The sequence below is a fragment of the Stenella coeruleoalba genome (assembly GCF_951394435.1).
Source record: "Stenella coeruleoalba genome assembly, chromosome: 21".
NCBI lineage: Eukaryota > Metazoa > Chordata > Mammalia > Artiodactyla > Delphinidae > Stenella > Stenella coeruleoalba.
In genome coordinates this window covers 5,911,570-5,933,898 of record NC_137167.1, presented here as the reverse complement: position 1 = coordinate 5,933,898, position 22,329 = coordinate 5,911,570, and the positions used below count along the sequence as shown (strand labels likewise).

Here is a 22,329-nt window from a genome sequence, read left to right as displayed (position 1 = left end):
CAACCTTTGCTTTCAATTGGAATATTTAGCCCATTCACATTTAATATAATTATTAAGTTTGGGTATAGGGCTACCATCTTGTTATTTGTGTCCCATTTGTTGCTTCTGTTTTTCTCCTTTGATCTTCCTTTCCTACCTTCTCCCTTTTAGTCCTAGTAAAATAGATGTCTTTACCATATGACTGTCTATTGGATGTGCTCTTATATCACTAAATGTAAGGGTTCTACAGTACTATAATTCCATTTTACACCTTTCCTTTTTTTGTTGAATTTCCATATATTTACTACTACATATACATAATCCCTGTAATACAATTATGATTTTTCCCCCTTTATATTGTCAAATGCTTTTTGAAGGAATTAGGGAAAGAAATAATAGTATTGTATATTTCTTTTACTCATTTGCCATTTGTAGCATTTTGCAATCTTTGTGCAGATCCAGATTTCCATCTGGAATCATGTCCCTTCATTCTGAGGAATTTACTTAATGATTTTTTTTGTAGTATTAGATCTACAGACATTGAATTCTCTTAGCTTTCATTTATTTGACAATGTCTTTATTTTACTTTATTTTTCAGATTATTTTCACTGGACTATAGAACCCTAGACTACCAAAATTTTTCTTTTAGTACAAATGCCACTTTACTGTCTTCTGGTTTGCAGTATAATCTGAAAAGTTTTATTCTCTCATATAATCATCCATCATCCCATTTCATCAGATTCTTATGAAATTTCTCCAATGTTTCTTATGGAAATATAGGCATATACTTATGTTTTACTTTTACAACAGACCATGGCATAGGCTATACTGTATTTTGCCTTTTTATACTGCATAGTTAAATTAAATAATGTATCTGATAGTTTAAATACGTGGAGCCCCTTTTGGTTTTCTGCTGTCTGGCACTCCTGTTAATTCTCATTCATGCTGTATTTTTTTTCTTTTTGGATATGGTTATTTGTAATTGCATTTTGGCCATTTAAAAATTATTCATGTAAATAATTTAGAGTCTAGTTGCTCTTACCTTCCATCAGGGAATTTTTGTTTGTTTCAACCAGATGATTGAGGGCGCTAAACCAAGGTTATTTTTGACAGACTCAAGGTCGAGAGGAGCAAAAAGTGGGAGATCAAGGCCAGTCAATGTTAAGCATCATTGTGACACTTTTCACTGAGAATTAGAAGAACTACATCCTAGAACAAGGATGAGCTGGAAATAAGACAGTTCTTGCAGAGACATCATGGACCTAGGCTCATTTTTCTTTGTATTTCTCCTTTAGTGTTAGTAGGGTTTCTTGAAAATATTGCCTCATGTCTTTTATTAGTGTTGGAAAATTCTCAACCATTATAATTGTACTTCAGATATTATTTTTGTCCCATTATCTTTACCTTTTCTTGTTAGGCTCTAATTAACATACATTAGTCCTTTAAAAGATGTACCATATGTCACTGTTGTTCTTTTTTTTTTTAATTCTTTTTTTGTTCAGTTTGTTTTGTTCTTCAGTTTGAGTATTTTCTATGATCTTTAATTCTGTTCAGTAATACTCTATTCTGCTATTTCAGATATTCCTTTTATTCCAGTTCTACAGTTTTTAATTTATTTTGTTTATAAATTCCAATGCTTTTGTGAAATTTTTCATTTTTAATCTACTTTGTCTTCCATTTATTTTATGTATATCTTATTTTCAAGCTTTACTGAAAAATAAAAAGTATATACATTTAGGTTGTATGACATGATTTTTATCAAGATGTAAAACGTGAAGATTTAATCTTTGTATACGTTTTGAAATGATTACCACAATCAAGTTAACACACACATCAACTCACATAGATACCATTTTTTCGTTTGTTTTTTGGTGAGAAACTTAAGATTTACTCACTTACCAGATTTCAAGTATACAATAAGTATTATTAATTATAAGCACATTGCTGTATATTATATCCCCAAACTTATTCATCTTATAAAGATGAAAGTTTATACCCTTTGACCCATCCTCTGGTCACTGCCAATGACCACTCTAACTCTCTGGTTCTATGAATTTGCCTTTTTTAGTTTCAACATGTAAGTGAGATCATACATATTTATCTTTCTGTATCTGGCTTATTTCACTAAGAATGATGATGTCTTCCAGGTTCATCCATGCCGTCTCAAAGGACAGGATTTCCTTCTTTTTTTTCTTTTTTTTTTTGTCTTTTTTCTCTTTATGCATGATTGAACATTTAGGTTGTTTCCATATATTGGCTGTTTTGAATAATGCTGCAGTGAACATGGGAGTGCAGATATCTTTTCAAGATATTGATTTCATTTCCTTTGGGAATATACCCAGATGTTGAGCATCTTTCCATGTAGCTGTTGGCCATCTATATGTTTGCTTTGGAAAAATGTTTATTCAGATAATCTGCCCATTTTTTAATCTGATTTTTTTTTTTTTTGCTATTGAGTTGTATGAGTATTGTATTTTGCATATTAACCCCTTTTCAGAGATATGATTTGTAAATATCTTCTCCCACTTAGTAGCCTGCCTTTTCATTTTGTTGATGGTTTCCTTTGCTGTGCAGAAGAATTTTAGTGTGCTGTAGTCCCACTTGTTTATTTTTGCTTCTGTTGACTTTGCTTTGGAGTCAGATCTAAAAATTCATCACCAAAATTAATATCAAGGGGCTTATTGCCTATGTTTTCTTCTAGGAGTTTTATGGTTTCAGGTCTTGCATTCAAGTCTCTAATACATTTTGAGTTAATTATTGTGTATGGTGTGAGATAGTGGTCCAGTTTCATTCTTTTGCATGTGGCTGTCCAGTTTTTCCCACCACCATTTATTGAAGAGACTGTCTTTTTCCCATTTTATATTACTGCCTCCTTTGGCATGGATCAGTTGACCGTGTAAGTGTGGGTTTATTTCTGGGTTCTATATTTCGTTCCATTGATCTATGTGTCTGCCTTTGTGCCAGTACCATATTGTTTAAAAAAAATTTTTTAATTCAGGTATAATTGACATACATTATATTAGTTTCAGGTGTAAAACAGAGTGATTTGGTATTTGTATATATTGCAAAATGATCACCACAAAAATTCTAGTTAACGTCTATCACCATAAATATAGAATTTAATACTGTTTTGATTACTACAGCTTTGTAGTATAATTTGAAATCAAGGAGCATGATACCTCCAGCTTTACTCTTATTTCTCAAGATTGCTTCAGCTATTTGGGGTCCTTTGTGCTTTCATTCAAATTTTAGGATGTTTGTATTATTTTTGTGAAAATTGCCATTGGAATTTTGAAAGGGAGTGCACTGAATCTGTAGATGGCTATGGGTAAAATGGACATTTTAACAATATTAATTCTTCCAGTCCATGAGTGTGGAATATCTTTCCATTTATTTGTGTCTTCCGCAATTTCTTTCATCACCATCTTCTAGTTTTCAGTGTACAATTTTTTCATATCCTTGGTTAAATTTATTCCTTGGTATTTTGTTCTTTTTAATACAATTGTACATGGGAATGCTTCCTTAATTTCTCTTACTGATAGTGCATTATTAATGTACAGAAACACAACAGACTTCTTTGTATTGATTGTGGGTCTAGAAACTCTACTGAATTCATATATTAGTTATAACAGGTTTTTGTGTGTGTGTGTAGTTTTAGGATTTTTCTCTGTATAATATCGTTATCTGCCAATGGTGACAGTTTTCTTCTTTTTTCCTAGTTTGGATCTCTTTTATTTATTTTTTCTTGCCTAATTGCTCTGGCTAGGAGTTGTATAAAAGTGGTGATAGCTCAGATTCTTGTCTTATTCCTGACCTTGGAGGAATAGCTTTTCTGCTTTTTACCATTGAGTGTGATGTTAGCTGTGGGCTTGTCGTATATGGCCTTTATTATGTTGATGTATGTTTCCTCCACACCTGAGAGTTTTTAAAAATCATAAATGGATGTTGAATTTTGTCTGTTTTCTATTCATTATCCTTGTTTCTTGTTTCTTCTTGAAATCTTCCACACTCCTTTTTGTTTTTTCTGCCTTCTGTGGTTTTAATTGCCTTCTGTGGTTTTATATTATTCCATTTTCTCTCCTTTCTAGAACATCAATTACATTAAAAATCTTTAAGCAGTTACCCTAGAGTTTACAGTATACATTTACAACTAATTTTGTTGTAATCTAGTTTGAATTGACTAGAGTAAACTAACTTAACTAAAGTAGGGGAAACTAATCTAGATTGAAAGATTTTTTTAAGGTTACCTGGGATATGTTTTCATCAGGTATGGAAATACATGCAGACATGAAAATGACTGTCATTCAGGAAGAAATTTATCATACAGTTCCCTAGAAATAAGAAATATGCCATGCCATGCGGAGGCCACATAAGGAAGCACCAGGTTTGGTCAGGAAGCATAGGAGGTAGGGGGCAAATGTGGGCAAGAGCCTCTATTGTGGTTTTTTTGGGAAGAGACAGGGTAAGCAGGTCTAGGGTTGGCTAGTTTCAGCAGTCCATGATGCATAGAGGCTGTCCTTAGTTGTCTGGTACCTAGCCCTGGTGTGATTTTGACAGGTGGATAGTGGCCTGGTGTATGTGAGTCTGATAAAGCAGACTTTATCAGACTGTCAGGTGGTAGGGTATATGGGCTCTGGATTGATTGGTTTGCATATGAAAGGTGAGTTGTCTACTATCTGAAGTAATTGGATAACCCTAAGAAGGGCAGTCCTCTAGGTTGGTAAGGCCCTAGATATGAAAGCTTCGGAATACAGAAAATGGTGATGTTAATAAAGTTAGTCTTGTTGTGGTTTGAAATATGATCAAACCTTTGGCATAATAAGACACTTCTAGAGAGTAGAGCATAAGTTTAGCTAAACAGCGTAGAGAACATTTTATTATGAGAGGAAAAAGGAGAAACAGAAGTAGACGTATAAGGAATTCTTGTAGACCAGCTCATAACTAAATTTCCCATTTGTATAACATTAGCCAAGGAAATAGATCTGAAATTTCTGGAGTCTCTAAGAGCATCTTTGTGCAGTTGTAAATTGTGTTAAAAATTCTATATGTGTGTTTCTTGACAATAATATCCTGGTGTATTTTGGGGTAAAAGTGGCAAGTCAGGCAGTTTATGTTGTTGGAGAGTATCAGCTGATTAGTTTGGTAAAGTATATATAAAGATTGATGGTATTTGTATGTACCCAAAGGGAAGAGGTGGTTGTAGTCATGGTCAGAGATGCAGGGTGGGAGTAGTAGGAGAAGGGACTGGGGAGTGAGTGCTCCTCTCCCTAGGGTCCAGGGGTTCATGATACAAGGCAGGTGACTCCTAGGGAAAGCAATAATCTCCACCAGTGTTTAGAATGGCACAGAGAGACATGGAGTGTAGGGATATATGGTTTGATAGAGGACAAAAAAGTACACCCTTGTCATGGACTACACAGACAGCTGCTCAGGAAACACAATAGAGTCCCTAATATCGAAGTAAGAAAACCAGTACATTTCTGGTGTGCAATTTGTGCCTTGGGAGAGGCAGTCCATGAGCCTGCCTGGGGTGGAAGTTTTAGTGTCTGAGGGGAAGTTGTCTCCGTGCAGGATGCAGAGTCATCTCCAACAGGCAGGTCTTAAGCTGGAGTGATGTCATCTGAGGTAATAACATCTCTAGCAGCGAGTTCCTGGGCCAGGGCAATGTTGTTTGGGGTGTGGTGCTAGGATATCCTTTTTAAGCTGATCCCCACTTGAATGAACGCAGGTTTTATCTTTGTGGCTCTGTGGTATTAAAATGGTGCTGAAGTACTTGTGTAATTTGAAGGCAATGTTGGGCCTGTGACTTCAATTTATAAATATCTGTTAACTCGAGGGGCTTGTGGGTGCACAGCGAGCAGAAGTGATATTGACATCTGTGCAGAGCCTGACTGGCACAGCCCAAGTTAGCTGTGGCTGGATCTGAAAGTGTCCAACAGTCTAGGGTTTTGCCTTATTAGGTGATGAGAAGAGTTCTGTTATAAATAGGTTTTAGATTTTATGACCTGATTTTGGTGTATGTGGTTAATAGGAGGTCAGGTTGTTTGCCATTTAAAATATTTATACCCGTGTTTAGGGCTCCATAATTATGCTGGAGGCAGGCACCCTAATTTGGCCAGCCAGTATGGGCCTTTTGCCTCAGTTGTTGGTTTGGTTGTTGACAGGCAAGCTGGTGAAGTCTTTTGGTTGTAAGGTTTGTATTATCCAAACTCAGTGGCATGTGGGCCTCAGCATTTGCCACGTCTGGCTGAAATAATGGCTTACTTGGAGGATTTGGGCCTCCAGATTGCAAACCAATAAAAACACTCAGATCAATGGTAATGAGATGAACAGTCAACAGAATGTTGTACAGCTGCACTTGAGAGGTTTTGTTTTTGTTTTTCATTTGTTTTTGTGGTGGTGGAAGTTTAGGCTCAAATGGGTCTCATGTCAAATTAGCAGCTGCCTGGACCAGGAGGAAATCTATGGTTAATAGACCTCAGGATGGTATGTACCTGGATCTGGTCTCCAACCCTTATGGGGTGGGGCAAGATAAAATATTTACAGCAGTAGGGGAGACATAGTTAAAGGGGCTCCTATACAGTGAGTCTTCATATACATGGAGGCCAGACATAAGCCCCTTTAAATATAGGGAAGGAAAAGGGAAAAATGTTCTAAAGTTTGTGTGAAGTGTGTGTCAGACAAGGGTCCTTGAATTAAGAGACATTAATAGCTTGGCCAATATAGACACCCATTTAAGGGTCCATTTGTTGGATTTGAAAAGGAATTATTTAAGGAAACCGTTATGTCTCTCAATTGAACCAGCTATCTGAGACCTGTTGGGGACAATGAAAGTTATATTGAATGCCTTTTCCAATAGAGTGGCATTGTGTCTTCTGAGAAACGAAATGTGTTCCTTGGTTACTATTAATATTGTCTGTAACTATGAAGGGAATAAAGTGTGTCCTGGCAAGGGCTTCTGTTTGGTCCTAAGAACTGCTTTTGATCAAAAGCTGGGGTGCAGGAAGGAGGGATTGCTTGAGTTCAAGCAGTCTTCCAGTAAACAAAATTGCTCTCTACGCTCTGAAGGTGGACTGAAGTGTCTGATGCGTCAGCTGATTGTTGTTTTCTACCTCTCAGTGGCTGTGGTTGAACAACAAGCAACCCAGGGCAATATGCGGAATGGAAACTTAGAAACATCTTCATGGGTCAGTTAATCTTCTCCCCTGAACTGTGCTTTACTTGCCGCTCCCTCACAATGCCATCTTGCTCTTGGTCCATCAAGTACCAACAACTTTTTAAAAACTACTATTTTTAGAGCAGTTTTAGGTTCACAGCACCATTGAGAAGAAGGTGCATAGATTATCAATGTATCCCTTGCCCCTACACTTGCATAACCTTCTTCGTTATCACCATCACTCACCAGAGGGTTATACTTATTGCAATTGATAAACGTACATTGACCCATTAAAAATCACCCAAAGTTCATAATTTGCCTTAGGGTTCAATGTTGGTGTTGTACTTTCTACGGATTTGGTCAAATAATGATATGTGCCCATCATTATGGTATCATACACAGTATTTTCACTGCCTTAAAAATCCTCTGTGCTCTCTGCCAATTAATTTCTCCCCTCCTCACCTGCAGCCGTGGATCTTTTGTCTCCATAACTTTTTTTCCAGGGTGTCATATAGTTGGAGTCCTATAGTATATAGTCTCTGCAGGTTGGCTTCTCTCGCTTAGTAACATGCATTTAAATTTCCTCGGTGTCTTTTCATGACCTTGTAGCTCATTTCTTTTTAGTGCTGAATAATATTCTATTGTCTGAAACATGCCACAGTTTATCTGTTCACCTGCTGAAGGACATCATGGATGCTTGCAAGTTGTGCCAGTTATGAATAAAACTGCTATAAACTTCTGTGCAGATAATAGAAATGTTTCAAAGGAAAACAGCAATACCTATTGAGGGTGTATTAGTTATCTATTGCTATGTAACTGATTGTACCAAACCTTAGCACATGAAAACAACACAGTTCTGTGGGTCAGGAATCTAGGAGCAGCTTAGTTGGTGAAAACAAGATGTCAGCTAGGGCTGTAATTATCTCAAGGTTCAACACAGAGGGGATTTGCTTCCAAGCTCAGTCATGTGACTATTGGAAGACCTCAGAAAAAGTTTCCAAGCTCACTCACGAGGACCTCTCCACAGGCCTACTTCATGACAAAGTAGCTACCTTCCCCCAGAGCGAATGAGAGAGAGAGAGACATAGAATCCAAGAAGTCAGTCTTTTAATAACTTATCTTGGAAATGATGACCCATCACTTCTGCTATATTCAGTTAATTAGAAGCAAGTCAGTAAGTCCAGCCTACACTCAATGGAGTGGGGATACACGGGATCATAAATACCAGGAGGCAGGGACCCATTTTAGAGACTGTATACTACAAAGAGAATGTAGGATTGATTATTAAAATAAAAGATTAAAAGCATCTTGTTTAAAATAATTCAAAGAAGCGATATAGTGTGGTGTTTAAACTCTATTAGATTTGCTAAGATAGCTGGTATTGTCATTATGTAATAGTATCTTGAAATTAAGCTGTAGTGTTACTCATCCATCCGTGTTTAATAACACTTACACAACTAGTACAATTGTGTCTACGGTAAGTATCTTGGCTGCATTAATGAATTTTAAAAATGAGCTTTATGTTTGGTAGTGTATATATGTCCATGCCACTCTCTCACCTTGTCACAGCTTACCCTTCCCCCTCCCCATATCCACAAGTCCATTCTCTAGTAGGTCTGTGTCTTTAATCCTGTGGGAAGCAGCCACATAGCACAGGGAGATCAGCTCCGTGCTTTGTGACCACCTAGAGGGGTGGGATAGGGAGGGTGGGAGGGAGGGAGATGCAAGAGGAAAGAGATATGGGAACATATATATATGTATAACTGATTCACTTTGTTATAAATTAGAAACTAACACACCATTGTAAAGCAATTATACTCCAATAAAGATGTTTAAAAAATGAGTTTTATGTATGAATTTTTGATTATAGTAAGTAACGTTTTATAACTGAATAAGATTCTTAGCTAACTATTTTTCTTTTCTTTTCCTTATATTTAGTATTCAGAGGGTTTATCCTTGGAGTCATATGCTCTCAGTATTGTGCAGTTGCTTGGCCTTAACATGGGAATGAGTTATGATAATACTGAGATCTGCCATTGTTCAGGAGATGTTTGCGCAATGTCACCAAAAGCTGTGTAAGATCATTTTCTTTATTAAACACACAGTATACTTAAAAATTGTTTTTTGGTTAGGGACTTTATATTTCTATAACCAAACTGAATTAATTGACAATTATAGAACACTATATCCTACACTAGGATGCGCATTCTTTTCAAGTGCAGATGGAACACACGCCAAAATAAGACCCAGCACTCCCTCAGGCCTCTCCATGCCTGGGGACATTCTCTTCCTCCTTCCTACCTTCCAGAGTCTGGCTTGTATTTTTCTCTGCTGGCTCGATTGAAGGTGCCCTCTGGGGACAAGCCATATGAATTGTGTGATTTTAGTGATTCTATTTAAAGTTAAGTGCCTTGATACTGGCATTATACAATATAAGGATGAACAGTACAATTCAAGTTAAAAATGTATCTTTTTTTAATTTAGAAAGACATCAAGTCACAAATAAGTAAAACTATGCCCCACTGAGAGAGAAACTACTGAAGAAAAAGGCTTTTTTAAAATTTTAGTATCACTGATGATACTTTAAAAACAATTTTGAAATCAGGTAGTACAAATCCCCAAGTTTTTTCATCTTTTCCCAAATTGTTTTGTTTATTCTAGGTCCTTTGTAGTTTCATATATATTTTATTATCAAATTTCCAATTTTTATGAAAACTGTTGAGAGTTTTAAAAATTGAAGTATAGTTTATTTACAACATTATGGTAGTTCCAGGTATACAACATAGTGATTCAGTATATTTACAGATTATATTCCATTATAAGTTATTACAAGATAATGGCTATAATTCCCTGTGCTATATATTTACTGTATCCTTGTTGCTTATCTGTTTTATACATACTAGTTTATATCTCTTAATGCCCTACTCCTAACTTGCTCCTCCCCTCCTCCCTCTCCCCTTTGGTAACCCCTTGCTTGTTTTCTATATCTGTGAGTGTACTTCTGTTTTGCATATGTGTTCTTTTGTACTATTTTTTAGTTACCACATATAAGCGATACCATATGGTATTTGTCTTTCTCTATTTGACTTACTTCACTTAGTATGACAAATACCATACAGTATTTGTCTTTCTCTGTTTGACTTACTTCATTTAGTGTGATAGTCTCTAGATCCATCCTTGTTGCTGCAAATGGAAGAATTTCATTCATTTTTATGGCTGAGTAATATTCTATACCATATCTTTTTCATCCATTCATCTGTGGATGGGCATTTGGGTTGCTTCCATATCTTGGGTATTATAAATAGTCAATTTTGGGAGAGTTACCATCTTAACAATACTGAGTCTTTTAATTCTTGAACCTGGTATATGTCTTCATTTATTTAGGTCTTTAATTTTCCCCAGCAATGTATGGTATTTTACAGTTTACATGTCTTGTACTTGTTTTGTTATATTTATTCTTAAACATTTTATTCTTTTTTGCTATTTTGAAAAGAACTGTTTTCTTAATTTCATTTTCAGAGTGCTCATTGCTAGTACATAGAAATATAATTTTTGTATGTTGACTTTGTGTGCTGCAAACTTCCTAAACTCAACAGAAATTCCAGGAGATTTTATTTGTTGATTACTTAAGATTTTCTGTAAACAATATCTTGTTGTCCATGAATAAGAACAGCTTTATGTTTTCCTCTCCATCTATTTTTGTGTAATTCCTTTTTCTTGCTTAATTGCACTTGAAATAAATTCAGCCCAATGTGAATCGACCTGGTGAGAGTGGGTACCCTTGCCTTGTTACCAATCTTAGCTATAGTTTTTTTTTTTTTAAATAAATGTCTTCTCTTCTAAAACAGTGTCTTTTATTCCCTGTAAATTGTGTTGTTTTATTTTTCTTCATCATTCCAATAACTATCTGACTTATTTCATATACCTATTTCCTGATGTTTATACTTTTTGCCCCTAGCAGGCACTTGGTCTACGTTTCACTACACACCAGTTGCCTAGAAGAGTGCTTGGTAAATGTTTCCAATAATGACCTTTTAGCTCAGTATTCTTATTATTTCATTTTGTCCTGTGATGACTGAATCTATGTTATCCCAAATATCTGTGAAGGCACCAAGTAGATAATAACTAAATTACTTCTTCTCTGTGTGAAATTGTTTCTCAAAGGAATATTCTTTCATCATCTTTTTGAGTGTTGTATTTATATACACTATAAAAAATCAACTTTTGAGGTACGATTTGTCTACAATAAAATTCATACACTTTAAACTTTAAGTGTACAAGTTTATGACTGATAAATATATACAAATTACTGAACCAGTGTCAATCAGGCTATGCAACATTTCCATTTCCACAGAAAGTTCTTTTGTGATCCTTGGCTGTCCTTTTTACCTTCCATCCTGCCCCAGTCAACAGCTGACCTGATTTCTATCACTACAGTTGGTTTTACTGGCTCTAGAACATTAGGTAAATTGGATGATATGCACTCTCTTTTGAGTGTTCACTCTGTAAGGCTGTAATTTCTCTGAATTATTTAATTAGTTAATTGAATATATTTATAATGGTTCCTTTCAAGTATTTGTGTGCCAAATCTAACACCTGGGCCATCTCAGTGTTGCTTACTATTGACTGCTTTTTTATTGACTATGGTTTACATTTTCTTATTCCTTTGTATGATTATTATTAGTAGTAGCATATTGGATATTGTTTGATAGTACAATAGAAAGCCTAGATTCTCATTACCTTCCTCTGAAAAGCATTGATTCTTTTTCTACCAGGCAATTCAGTTATTGGGTAATCATTTTAAATTTTATGTGCTTGGTTTTATACTTCATTAACATGAGTCTATAGAAAACTCAAGGCATTTCCAAACCCCTCTAAAATGGCAGGCCTGAACTTCCAAACTTGGTTTCCTCTGGGGATGTTGTCAGGGCTTGAGTTTAGGCTCTAACTGTTAGGACTGATACAGAGTAGATTTTAGTATAGGGCAGAGGTCAGCCAACAATGATCTATAGGCTAAATCTGGCTGCCTGCCTGTTCTGTAAATTCATTTTGTAGGCGTTACTGTTTTATGTGTTCTTCATGGCTGCTTTTGCACTACAGTGGCAGAGTTGAGTAGCTACAACAGAGCATATGGCATATAAGCCTGAAATATTTACTGTGTGGCCCTTCACAGATAAGTTTGTCAGCTACTGGTCTAAGGCATAGTCTTTACTCTTAAATTGTATTCTTTCTAGGGTTTTAGTTGGATGCTGATATATTAGCAGACTACTAACAACTTTCTCACTCCATTAGGACAGGTAGTCCTCTTGTCCCTCCCATGGTATAAATCAAACAACAGATTCTTGTTTGAAAAATGCCTAATTACAGAGAGCAAAAGTTCTAAAATATACTTTTAAAGATAATACAGACATGTTCATATTGATATTTACAGAAAAAATACAAAAATGATATTAAATAAATAAAAAGTATATTAAATACCTAGGCCAAAAATTTTAAATTCAGTTGTTTGGCACTAAGAAGGTAAATAAAGAGTAACACAGTTCCTATGTTTAAACAATTAATAAAGATTTTAGGACAGGTAAATAATTGGTCTTCTTTAAAACAGGATGAATGGCAAAAGATTTTGGAATTTTTTTTTCATTACAAGAATTTTCTTGGTGAAATTTAAACAGTGTGTTAAAAATGTTAGTATTTTTTAAATACTTTTATATTTTTAAACGTGTGCTTATTGTTATCCATGAGAATAATGCTCTTTAAATCTCTCTTGAAAACATCATACATTAGGAGAAATGTAGAGTTAAACAGCAATAATTTTTGTCATACCCTTTTTTTTTTTTTATATTTTAGGCTATCTGAGGGTATAAAGGATTTTAGCACTTGTAGCTTGGATGACTTTAAATATTTTGCTGCACATTCTGGCCTTGAATGTCTTCATAAAATCCTTCCTGTTGAGCCAGTTTACAAACAGAGGCAGCAGACGTGTGGCAATGGAAAGTTGGAATCGGGTGAAGAATGTGATTGCGGCACTTTACGGGTTAGTGGAAATTTTTTCAAAAATATTTTTTACTTCCTGTATATGTGAGTACGAGGTGGAAAAGAAGACCTTGTCTTTTAGAAGAAAAATTTTGAAAAATACCTTCTTTGGGGAAGATGGAAGCCTTTAAGCTTCCTAATTTTGCCATTTTTTGAAGTGGGGAGCAAACATCCTTTAGTTAATATTTGTCTTCAAATATTGTCTTCCTAAATTCTTTAGTGTATGCATCAGCTCTAATCTTATAATTAGTGACCACAAAGAGTGTATAAGGAGTTGCAGAAATATGCCTTTAACTACAAGCAGTAACAAAAAGACAAGAACATCTAAAGACTATAGACTATATAGCAAATTGCATCGTTTGCTATTATACGGAAAAAAAGTTTTGTATGGACAGGTTATGTTTCCCTTCAACACTGCAGTGGATGCTCCTGCCATTGCAGTAAGGGAAGATAAAGAAACACAAAGAAACACACAGTGAAACTGCAGTAAGGCACGAAAAAGAAACAGTGAGTGGAAAGGAAGATTAAAACTGTCTAATCAAATTCAACTTGGCCACGTGATTGGAGAATCCTAAACAATCCACCCCCGAAGTCTGCTAAAGCTAATTAATGAATGCACGTGAACCCAAATTCCATGGAGTTCTATGTATAAACAATGAACAAATGTAAAATGAACTAAAATGTACAATTCCATATACATTGTTTCAAAAACATGAAATAGAGATAAATTTAACAGAATACGTGCAAGACCTGTACAATGAAAACTCACATTGCTCAGAGAAATGAAAGAAGATCGAGAGGGAGACATATCCCACTTTCATGGATTGGAAGACACAATATTGCCAAGATGTCAGCTCTACATCAACACTCCACACAATCCCAATCCCAACCCCACCATCGTTCTGTGGAAATTGACAAGCTGATACTATAATATATATGGAAATGCAAAGGACCTAGAATAGACAAAGCAATTAAAAAGAACAAAGGTGGAGCACATACACTAATTTTCTGTAAATTTCAAAATTTTCTAGAAAGCAGAAATAATCAGTATAATGTGGTATTGGCCAAAGCATAAATATATCCCTTAATGAAACAGTATAGAGAATCCAAATATAAAATATTTATAAGGTCAGTTGATTCTCTGCCAATCAGAGATGTTAAGGCAGTTAAATGGGTGAAGAAAACCTTTCCAACAAAGGTATTGTATGAGCTAGATATCCACGTACATAAAAAGAAAACTTTGACATCTCACCATACACAAAAACTAACTTGAAATGGATCAAAGACCTAAATATAAAAGCGAAAATCCTAAAGCTCTTAGAGTAAAACACAGGAGACAGTCTTTTTGACTCTGTGATAGGCAGAACTTTCTTAGATAAGGCAAATAAGAATGAGGTTTTAAAGAAAAATATGTAAGTTGTACTTAATCAAATTTAGAAACTTTTTCTTTTAGGCTCTGTTAAGAAAAATAAAATGATAGACTCTGAAATGGGAGATTCAAAAGCCAATTCAAAGGACTTTTATTCAAATACATGAAATACAATTATGGTTTCTGGTCTGACATGTGAGAAGTTTAGAAGTCACCACTTAGTCCTTACAAGTAAAAAGCTAACCAACTTGGAAAAGAAATAGCTCTTCTTGCATCCATCAGAGATGTGAGGTCACAGAGCAAACCACTGCCCCACAAATTGGAAAAACCAACAGGTGGATGCAGAGAATCACAACTTAATAGAGTAGCAACCCACAAGCTAAAACCTTTTGGGAACCAGTATCTGGGTAGGAAAACCTGAACTGGAATTGACAAATTTCTGGAGTCTCAGTGTGTAGAACTCTGATAGTTTAAAACTCCAGGGGAACCCGATCATAGGAAGGTCCCCACACTTTTATGAGTTGTACCTGCAGAAACTTGAACTGTTTGTCACAGTGAATACTAGAGAGAAGTCTAATGCTTCTGACAGAGGGAGGGGAAAAGGAACCATTTTGAAATAGCCAGAGCATTCTATTCTTAAGAAAGTCTGCCCTTACAAATGGAGTTGTATTGAAAAAGAAAAAAAAAAAAAACCCAAACTAGAATAACCAAACATTTGATTAAGAGATACAGTAAGAAAAAAAGCTAACAAAGGAATATTTAAACTTTGAGTACATGAATACACGAGTCAATAGATGAAATAAATAGCCTTTTAAAAGTATAATATTGCTGCCTGTGGTGAAGCTGTTCATTGAAAATACCAATTAAAAATACCAGTAAGGGGCTTCCCTGGTGGCGCAGTGGTTGAGAGTCCACCTGCTGATGTAGGGGACACGGGTTCGTGCCCCGGTCCGGGAGGATCCCGCATGCCACGGAGGGGCTGGGCCCGTGAGCCGTGGCCGCTGGGCCTGCGCGTCCGGAGCCTGTGCTCCGCAACGGGAGAGGCCACAACGGTGAGAGGCCTGCGTACTGCAAACAAAAACAAAAACAAACAAAAAAATACCAGTAAGAAAAAACACAACACCAGGAAACTCAAACTTCTAATATTGGTAAATTACAGAGTTTAAAACAAACTTGCTACTGAAGACTGGAAAAGTTGATTGAAGGCACTGAATCTTGTAAAATACAAGTACGTATGGGGCCAGCATCCCAGTGAAATCTGGACAGACCAGACTGGCTTCTGGGACCACTTTTCTGGGGGCAGAAGTTTGGGGGTTTGCCATTTCAGACAGAAGCTGAGAGTCTGCCTGCTGGCAGTGTGTAAATAGATTTATTATGAAAGCAAGAATATAGGAAAAATTTAGAAGAGAATGGTAGCTAACAAGAAATCTAATAACTATTTCCTCTAAGTTTTTGGCTCCACAGTAGTATGTTAATATTGTTCAGATTATATGGAATGTAGTGAAATGACACATTTCTTTTACAACCTACTGGCTGAGATGTTGATTTCAATAAGTCTCATGTAAAGAGTGGAATTACAGAAACTGGTTTTTAAGAAGTGCTCATACTTCGTAAATAAATTCTGTATTGTAGTTTTATTTGATTGTACCTAATCATGCATGACTGAGTAACAAAGCATTTGTTTCCAGAATTGTACACATCCAGCCTGCTGTGATCCTAAAACATGTAGAAAGAAAAAAAATAAAATATGTGGTTCGGGGGAATGCTGCACACGAAATTGCAAGGTAGGAAGCAATCTGTATTTTATATGTTAGCATTAAATTTCTTTTTCTTAAAAAATTTATTTATTTATTTATTATTTTTGGCTGTGTTGGGTCTTTGTTGCTGCATGCGGACTCTCTCTAGTTGCGGCGAGCAGGGGCTACTCTTCATTGTGGTGCGCGGGCTTCTCATTGCAGTGGCTTCACGTGTGTAGAACGGGCTCTAGGCGCATGGGCTTCAGTAGTTGTGGTGCCTGGGCTCAGTAGCTGTGGTGCACGGGCTTAGTTGCTCCAGGGCATGTGGGATCTCCCTGGACCAGGGCTCGAACCTGTGCCCCCTGCATTGGCAGGCGAATTCTTTTTTTTTTTTTTAAATTTATTTATCTATTTTTGGCTGCATTGGGTCTTTGTTGCTGCGTGCGGGGTTTCTCTAGTTGTGTCGAGTGGGGGCTACTCTTTGTTGCGGTGTGTGGGCTTCTCATTGCGGTGGGTTCTCGTTGCAGAGTACAGGCTCTAGGTGCGTGGGCTTCAGTAGTTGTGGCTTGCAGGCTCTAGAGCACAGGCTCAGTAGTTGTAGCGCATGGGCTTAGTCGCTCCACAGCATGTGGGATCTTGCTGGACCAGGGCTCGAACCCGTGTCCCCTGCATTGGCAGGTGCATTCTTAACCACTGCGCCACCAGGGAAGTCCCATCATTAAATTTCTTGAAATACTTGTTCCAGGGAGATGGAAAACATGTCACTACTCTATGCAGTCCTTCCCATCTTATTATATGCAAGCAGCATTGGAGCCCCTGTCACACTTCAGTCCACTCTGTAATCTGTCATTTCTAGGACTCTCCTGTACATAATGCCTGATGCTTCTCTCTCCTGATTTGACTTCCCATTCCTATACCACATTACAAATCTTTCCTGTACCCACTGGGATTTCTCTGTGATCAACATACACCTTGGGCAACCTTCTTAAATTCTTATTTTATAAGACCATACTTAACATAGGGACAGGAAGTTAGACTAGTTCTTTTTGCTGGCTAACTTCTCTTTACTGTCTTCTGGTAAAAATCCTCTCTACCTTCACAATTCATTCAGTTACTGTTACAACCATTCAGTTCCTTTTAATGAAAGCATTTAACGAACCCCTGAAAATTGCCCAACACCCAGCACAATCCATTGGAACCCTAAGGAGAAAGAAACAAACTCTTGAACAAAGGTAAATGCACATATTCTTAAGACAGGAGGAAGAGCATGATTTAATCTTTAAAAAAAATTTCCCCCAGGTTTATCGATATAACCAACATATAATTCTTTAGTTTAAGATGTACAACGTAATGATTTGCTCTAAGTATGTATTGTGAAATGATGACCACAATAAGGTTAGTTAACACATCCACCACTTCACATACTGAGAACATTTAAGATTTACTATCTTAGCAACTTTTAAGTATATAATAACATTATTGTTAACTACAGTAATGCAGTACATTAGATCCCCAGATTTTTTTCATTTTATAGCTGAAAATTTGTACCCTTAACCTACATCTTCCCATTTTCCTCACCTAGCACCCACTGGCAACCACCAATCTACTCTCTGCTTTGAGGAGTTTGACTTTTTTACATTTCACATGTGAGATTATATAGTATTTCTCTTTCTCTTGTCTGACTTATTTCAATTAGCATAATGTCCTCCAGGTTCCTACATGTTGTCGCAAATGGCAAGATTTCCTTATTTTTTATGGCTGAATATTATTCCACACTACATTTCTTTTAATACATTAATCTATTGCTCGACACTTAGGTCATTTCCATATCTAGGCTATTGTGAGTAATGCTGCGATGAACATGGGGGTACACCTGCCTCTTCAAGACACTGTTATTATATCCTTCAGATATATATCCTGGATCAAAGTAGTTCTATTTTTAATTGAGAAACCTCCATATAGTTTCCCATAGTGACTGTAACAATTTACATTCCCTCCAATAGTGTGCCAGGGTTCCCTTTTCTCCGCATCCTTGTAAACACTTGCCATTTGTTGCCTTTTTGACTATAGCCATTCTGACAGGTGTGAGGTGATATCTCATTGTGATTTTGATTTTCATTTCCCTGATTAGTGATGTTGAACATCTTTTCATGTGCCTGTTGGCCATCTGTTTGTCTTTTGAAAGATGCCTATTCAGGCTCTCTGTCCATTTCAAAATCAAGTTGTCCATCTACGTCTCTACAAATGACCCCATTTCGTTCCTTTTTATGGCTCATTAATATTCCATTGTATATATGTACCACATCTTCTTTGTCCATTCGTCTGTCAGTGGACATTTAGGTTGCTCCCATGACCTGGCTATTGTAAATGATGCCACAGTGAGCATTGGGGTGCATGTGTCTTTTTGAGTTATGGTTTTTCTGGGTATATACCCAGTAGTGGGATCGCTGGGTCATATGGTAATTCCAGTTTTAGTTTTTTAAGGAACCTCCACACTGTTCTCCACAGTGGCTGTATCAATTTACATTCCCACCAACAGTGCAAGAGGATTCCCTTTTCTTCACACCCTCTCCAGCATTTATTATTTGTAGATTTTTTGATGATGGCCATTCTGACCAGTAGAGACTGTCATACAGAGTGAAGTAAGTCAGAAAGAGAAAAACAAATATCATATATTAAGGCATATATGTGGAATCTAGAAAAATGGTACAGATGAACCTATTTGCAATGCAGAAATTGAGACACAGAAGTAGAGAAGAAACGTGTGGGCACCAAGGGGTGAAAAGGGGGGGTGGGATGAATTGGGAGAGTGGGATTGACATATGTACACTAATATATATAAAATAGATAACTAATGAGAACCTGCTGTATAGCACAGGGAACTCCACTTCTCTGTACAGTAGAAACTAACACAACATTGTAAAACAGCTATACCCCAATAAAAATTTTTTTTTAATTTTAAAATAAAAATTAAGTTTAAAAAAAGGGAAAAAAATAAAATCAAGTTTTTGTTTTGTTTGCTTGTTTGTTTTTTTAATATTGAGTCATCTGAGTTCATTTTATATTTTGGATATTAACCCCTTAACAAACATATTTGCAAATATCTTCTCCCATTCAGTTGGTTGCCTTTTTGTTTTCTTGATGGTTTCCTTCATTGTGCAGAAGATTTTGTTTGAATGAGTCCCATTTCTTTATTTTTGCTTTTTATACCCTTGCCTGAGGAGACAGATCCATTAAAAATATTGCTAAATTCAAAGTCAAAGAGTGTACTGCTTATGTTTTCTTCTAGGAGTTTTATGGTTTCTGGTCTTGCATTTAGGTCTTTAATCCATTTTGAGTTTATTCTTGTATATGATGTAATATACACACATGATATACAAAAATTTCATTCTTTTAGGTGGAGGTGTCCAGTTTTCCCAACATGGCTTATTAAAGAGACTGTTGTTTCACCATTGTATACCTTCTTGCCTCCTTTGTCATAGATTAATTGACCATATGTGTATGATTTATTTCTGAGCTCTCTATTCTGTTCCATTGATTTATACCTGTTTTTGTGTCAGTAGCATACTGTTTTGATTACTGTAGCTTTGTAAAATAGAAGTCAGGGAGTGTGATAACTCTAGTTCTTTTTTTCTCAAGATTGCTTTGGCTGCTAGGGGTCTTTTGTGGTTCCATACACATTTTAGAATTCTTTGTTCTAGTTCTGAGAAAAATGTCATGAGTATTTTGCTAGGGATTGCATTCAATCTGTAGATTGCTTTGGGTAGTACAGTTATTTTAACATTAATTCTTCCAATCCATGAACATGGTATATCTGTCCATTTATTTGTATGTATTCATCAATGTCTTATAGTTTTCAGAGTATAGGTCTTTCACTTCCTTGGTTAAATTTATTCTTAGGTATTTTATTCTTTTTGATGTGATTGTAGATGAGATTGTTGCGTATGTATTTAGCTCTGAGTTGAGTCTCTTATAAGTAGCTTATAGATGCGTCTTGTTTTTTTTTTTTTTTTATCCAGTCAGCCTTTTGATTGCAGCATTTAGTTCTTTGACATTTAAAGGGGTTATTGATAGCTATGTACTTATTGATATTTTGTTTCTTGCTTTCTGGTTGTTTCTGTAATTCTTCTCTCTTTTCTTTCTCTTTTAGTTTCTTCCCTTGCAGTTTGATGATTTTCTTTAGTGTTATGTATGGGCTCCTTTCTCTCTAATTTTTGTATATCTATTGTAGTTTTTGATTTGGGTTACCATACACCATCATATATGTTGACCTATAGCTACACCTATTTGTTTTAAACTGATAGTCATTCAAATTCAAACACAATTCTAAAAGATCTACATTTTTTACCCTCCCCCCATATACATTTTGTGTTTTTGATGTCATATTTTACATCTTCATGACTATCCCTTATATGTTTATTGTAGCTATAGTTGATTTTTACAATTTTTGTCTTTTAACCTTGATACTAGATTATTTAAGTGGTTGATCCACTGCCTTAACTATGTATTTGCCTTTACCAGGGAGATTTTTCACTTCCTATATTTTCTTATTTCTTGTTGTAGCCTTTTATTTTTCACTTAAAGAAGATCCTTTAACATTTCTTGTAAGGTTGGTTTAGTAGTGATGAACTCTTCATTTTTGCTTGTCTTGGAAAAGCCTTATCTCTTTTTCAATTCAGAATGATAACCTTGCAGGGTAGAATATTCTAGGTTGTAGATTTTTTTTTTCTTTCAGCACGTTAAATATATCATACCACTCTCTTCTGTGGTGGAAAGTTTCTTTAGAAAAATAAGCTAAGAGCCTTATTTGGCTTCCCTTGTATGTGACTTTGTCTCTTGCTGCCTTTACAATTTTCTCTTTATCTTTAACTCTTGCTATTTTAATTATGATAATTCTTAATGTGGGTCTCTTTGGGATCATCTTGTTTGGGATTCTCTGTCATTCCTTTACCTGGATACCTGTTTCCTTCTTTAGGTTAGGGAAGTTTTCAGCCATAATTTCATCATATAAAGTCTAAAAGTTAAATTTATTCCCAAGTAATATAATGTTTTTGATACTATTATAAGTGGGATTTAAAATTTTTCTTTTTCATATATTTTGTTATAAATGGATAGAAATGATTTTAGTAGTTTGATTTTGTACCCTGCAACTTTACTCAATTTGTGTATCAGTTCTAATGGATTTTTTTTTGTGGTTCTTTAGGATTTTCTGTATATAAGATCATGTCATGTGAAAACAGCGACAATTTTACTTCTTCCTTTCTGATTTGAGTGCCTTTTATTTCTTTTTCTTGCCTAATTGCTTTGGCTGGAACTTCCAGTACTGTGCTGAATAGGAGTGGTGATAGTGGATACCTCCGTTTATTCCTGATCTTAGAGGAAAAGATTTCAGCTTTTCACTATTGGGTATAATGTTAGCTAAAGTTTGTCATATATAGCTCTTATTATGTTGAGATATGTTCTTTCTATACCCAATTTTTTGAGTGTTTATCATGAAAGAGTGTTGAATTTTGTCAAATGTTTTTTTCTGCATCTCTTCAGCAGATTTATGAATTTTACTCTTAATTTTATTAATGGGGTGTATTGCATTTATTGATACCTGTATGTTGAATCATTCTTGTATCTAAGGTATAAATCCCACTTGACCATGGTGTTTGATCCTTTTAATATGCTGTTGAATTTGGTGTGCTAGCATTTTCTTCAGAATGTTCTTCATCTGTATTCACCAGGGATGTTGGCCTGCAATTTTCTTTTCTTCTGGTGTCCTTATCTGTCTTTAGTACTGGGGTAATGCTGGCCTTGGAAAACAAGTTTGGAAGTATACCCTCCTTTTTAATTTTTTGGAAGAGTTGGAGAAGGATTAGTATTCTTCTTTAAATATTTCATAGAATTCACTTGTGAAACCATCTGGTCCTGGGCTTTTCTTAGGAGGTTTTAAAAACAAATTTAGTCCCTATAGTTACGATTAGTCAGTTCGAGTTTTCCATTTCTTCATGATTCAGTCTTGGTAGATTGTGTGTTTCTTGGAACGTATACATTTCTTCTAGGTCACACAC

General features: G+C 35.8%; 1 protein-coding gene across 1 annotated transcript in view; it reads left to right on the top strand.

The window, feature by feature from the left end:
- Window positions 1-22,329, top strand: part of LOC307179583 (disintegrin and metalloproteinase domain-containing protein 5-like) — a 129,895-nt gene that overhangs the window by 41,551 nt on the left and 66,015 nt on the right. The window contains exons 11-13 of the mRNA XM_079908939.1: window positions 9,074-9,210; window positions 12,983-13,169; window positions 16,226-16,321. Of these exons, the coding sequence (XP_079765065.1) occupies window positions 9,074-9,210; window positions 12,983-13,169; window positions 16,226-16,321 (420 nt within the window). The remainder of the gene's footprint in view (window positions 1-9,073; window positions 9,211-12,982; window positions 13,170-16,225; window positions 16,322-22,329) is intronic.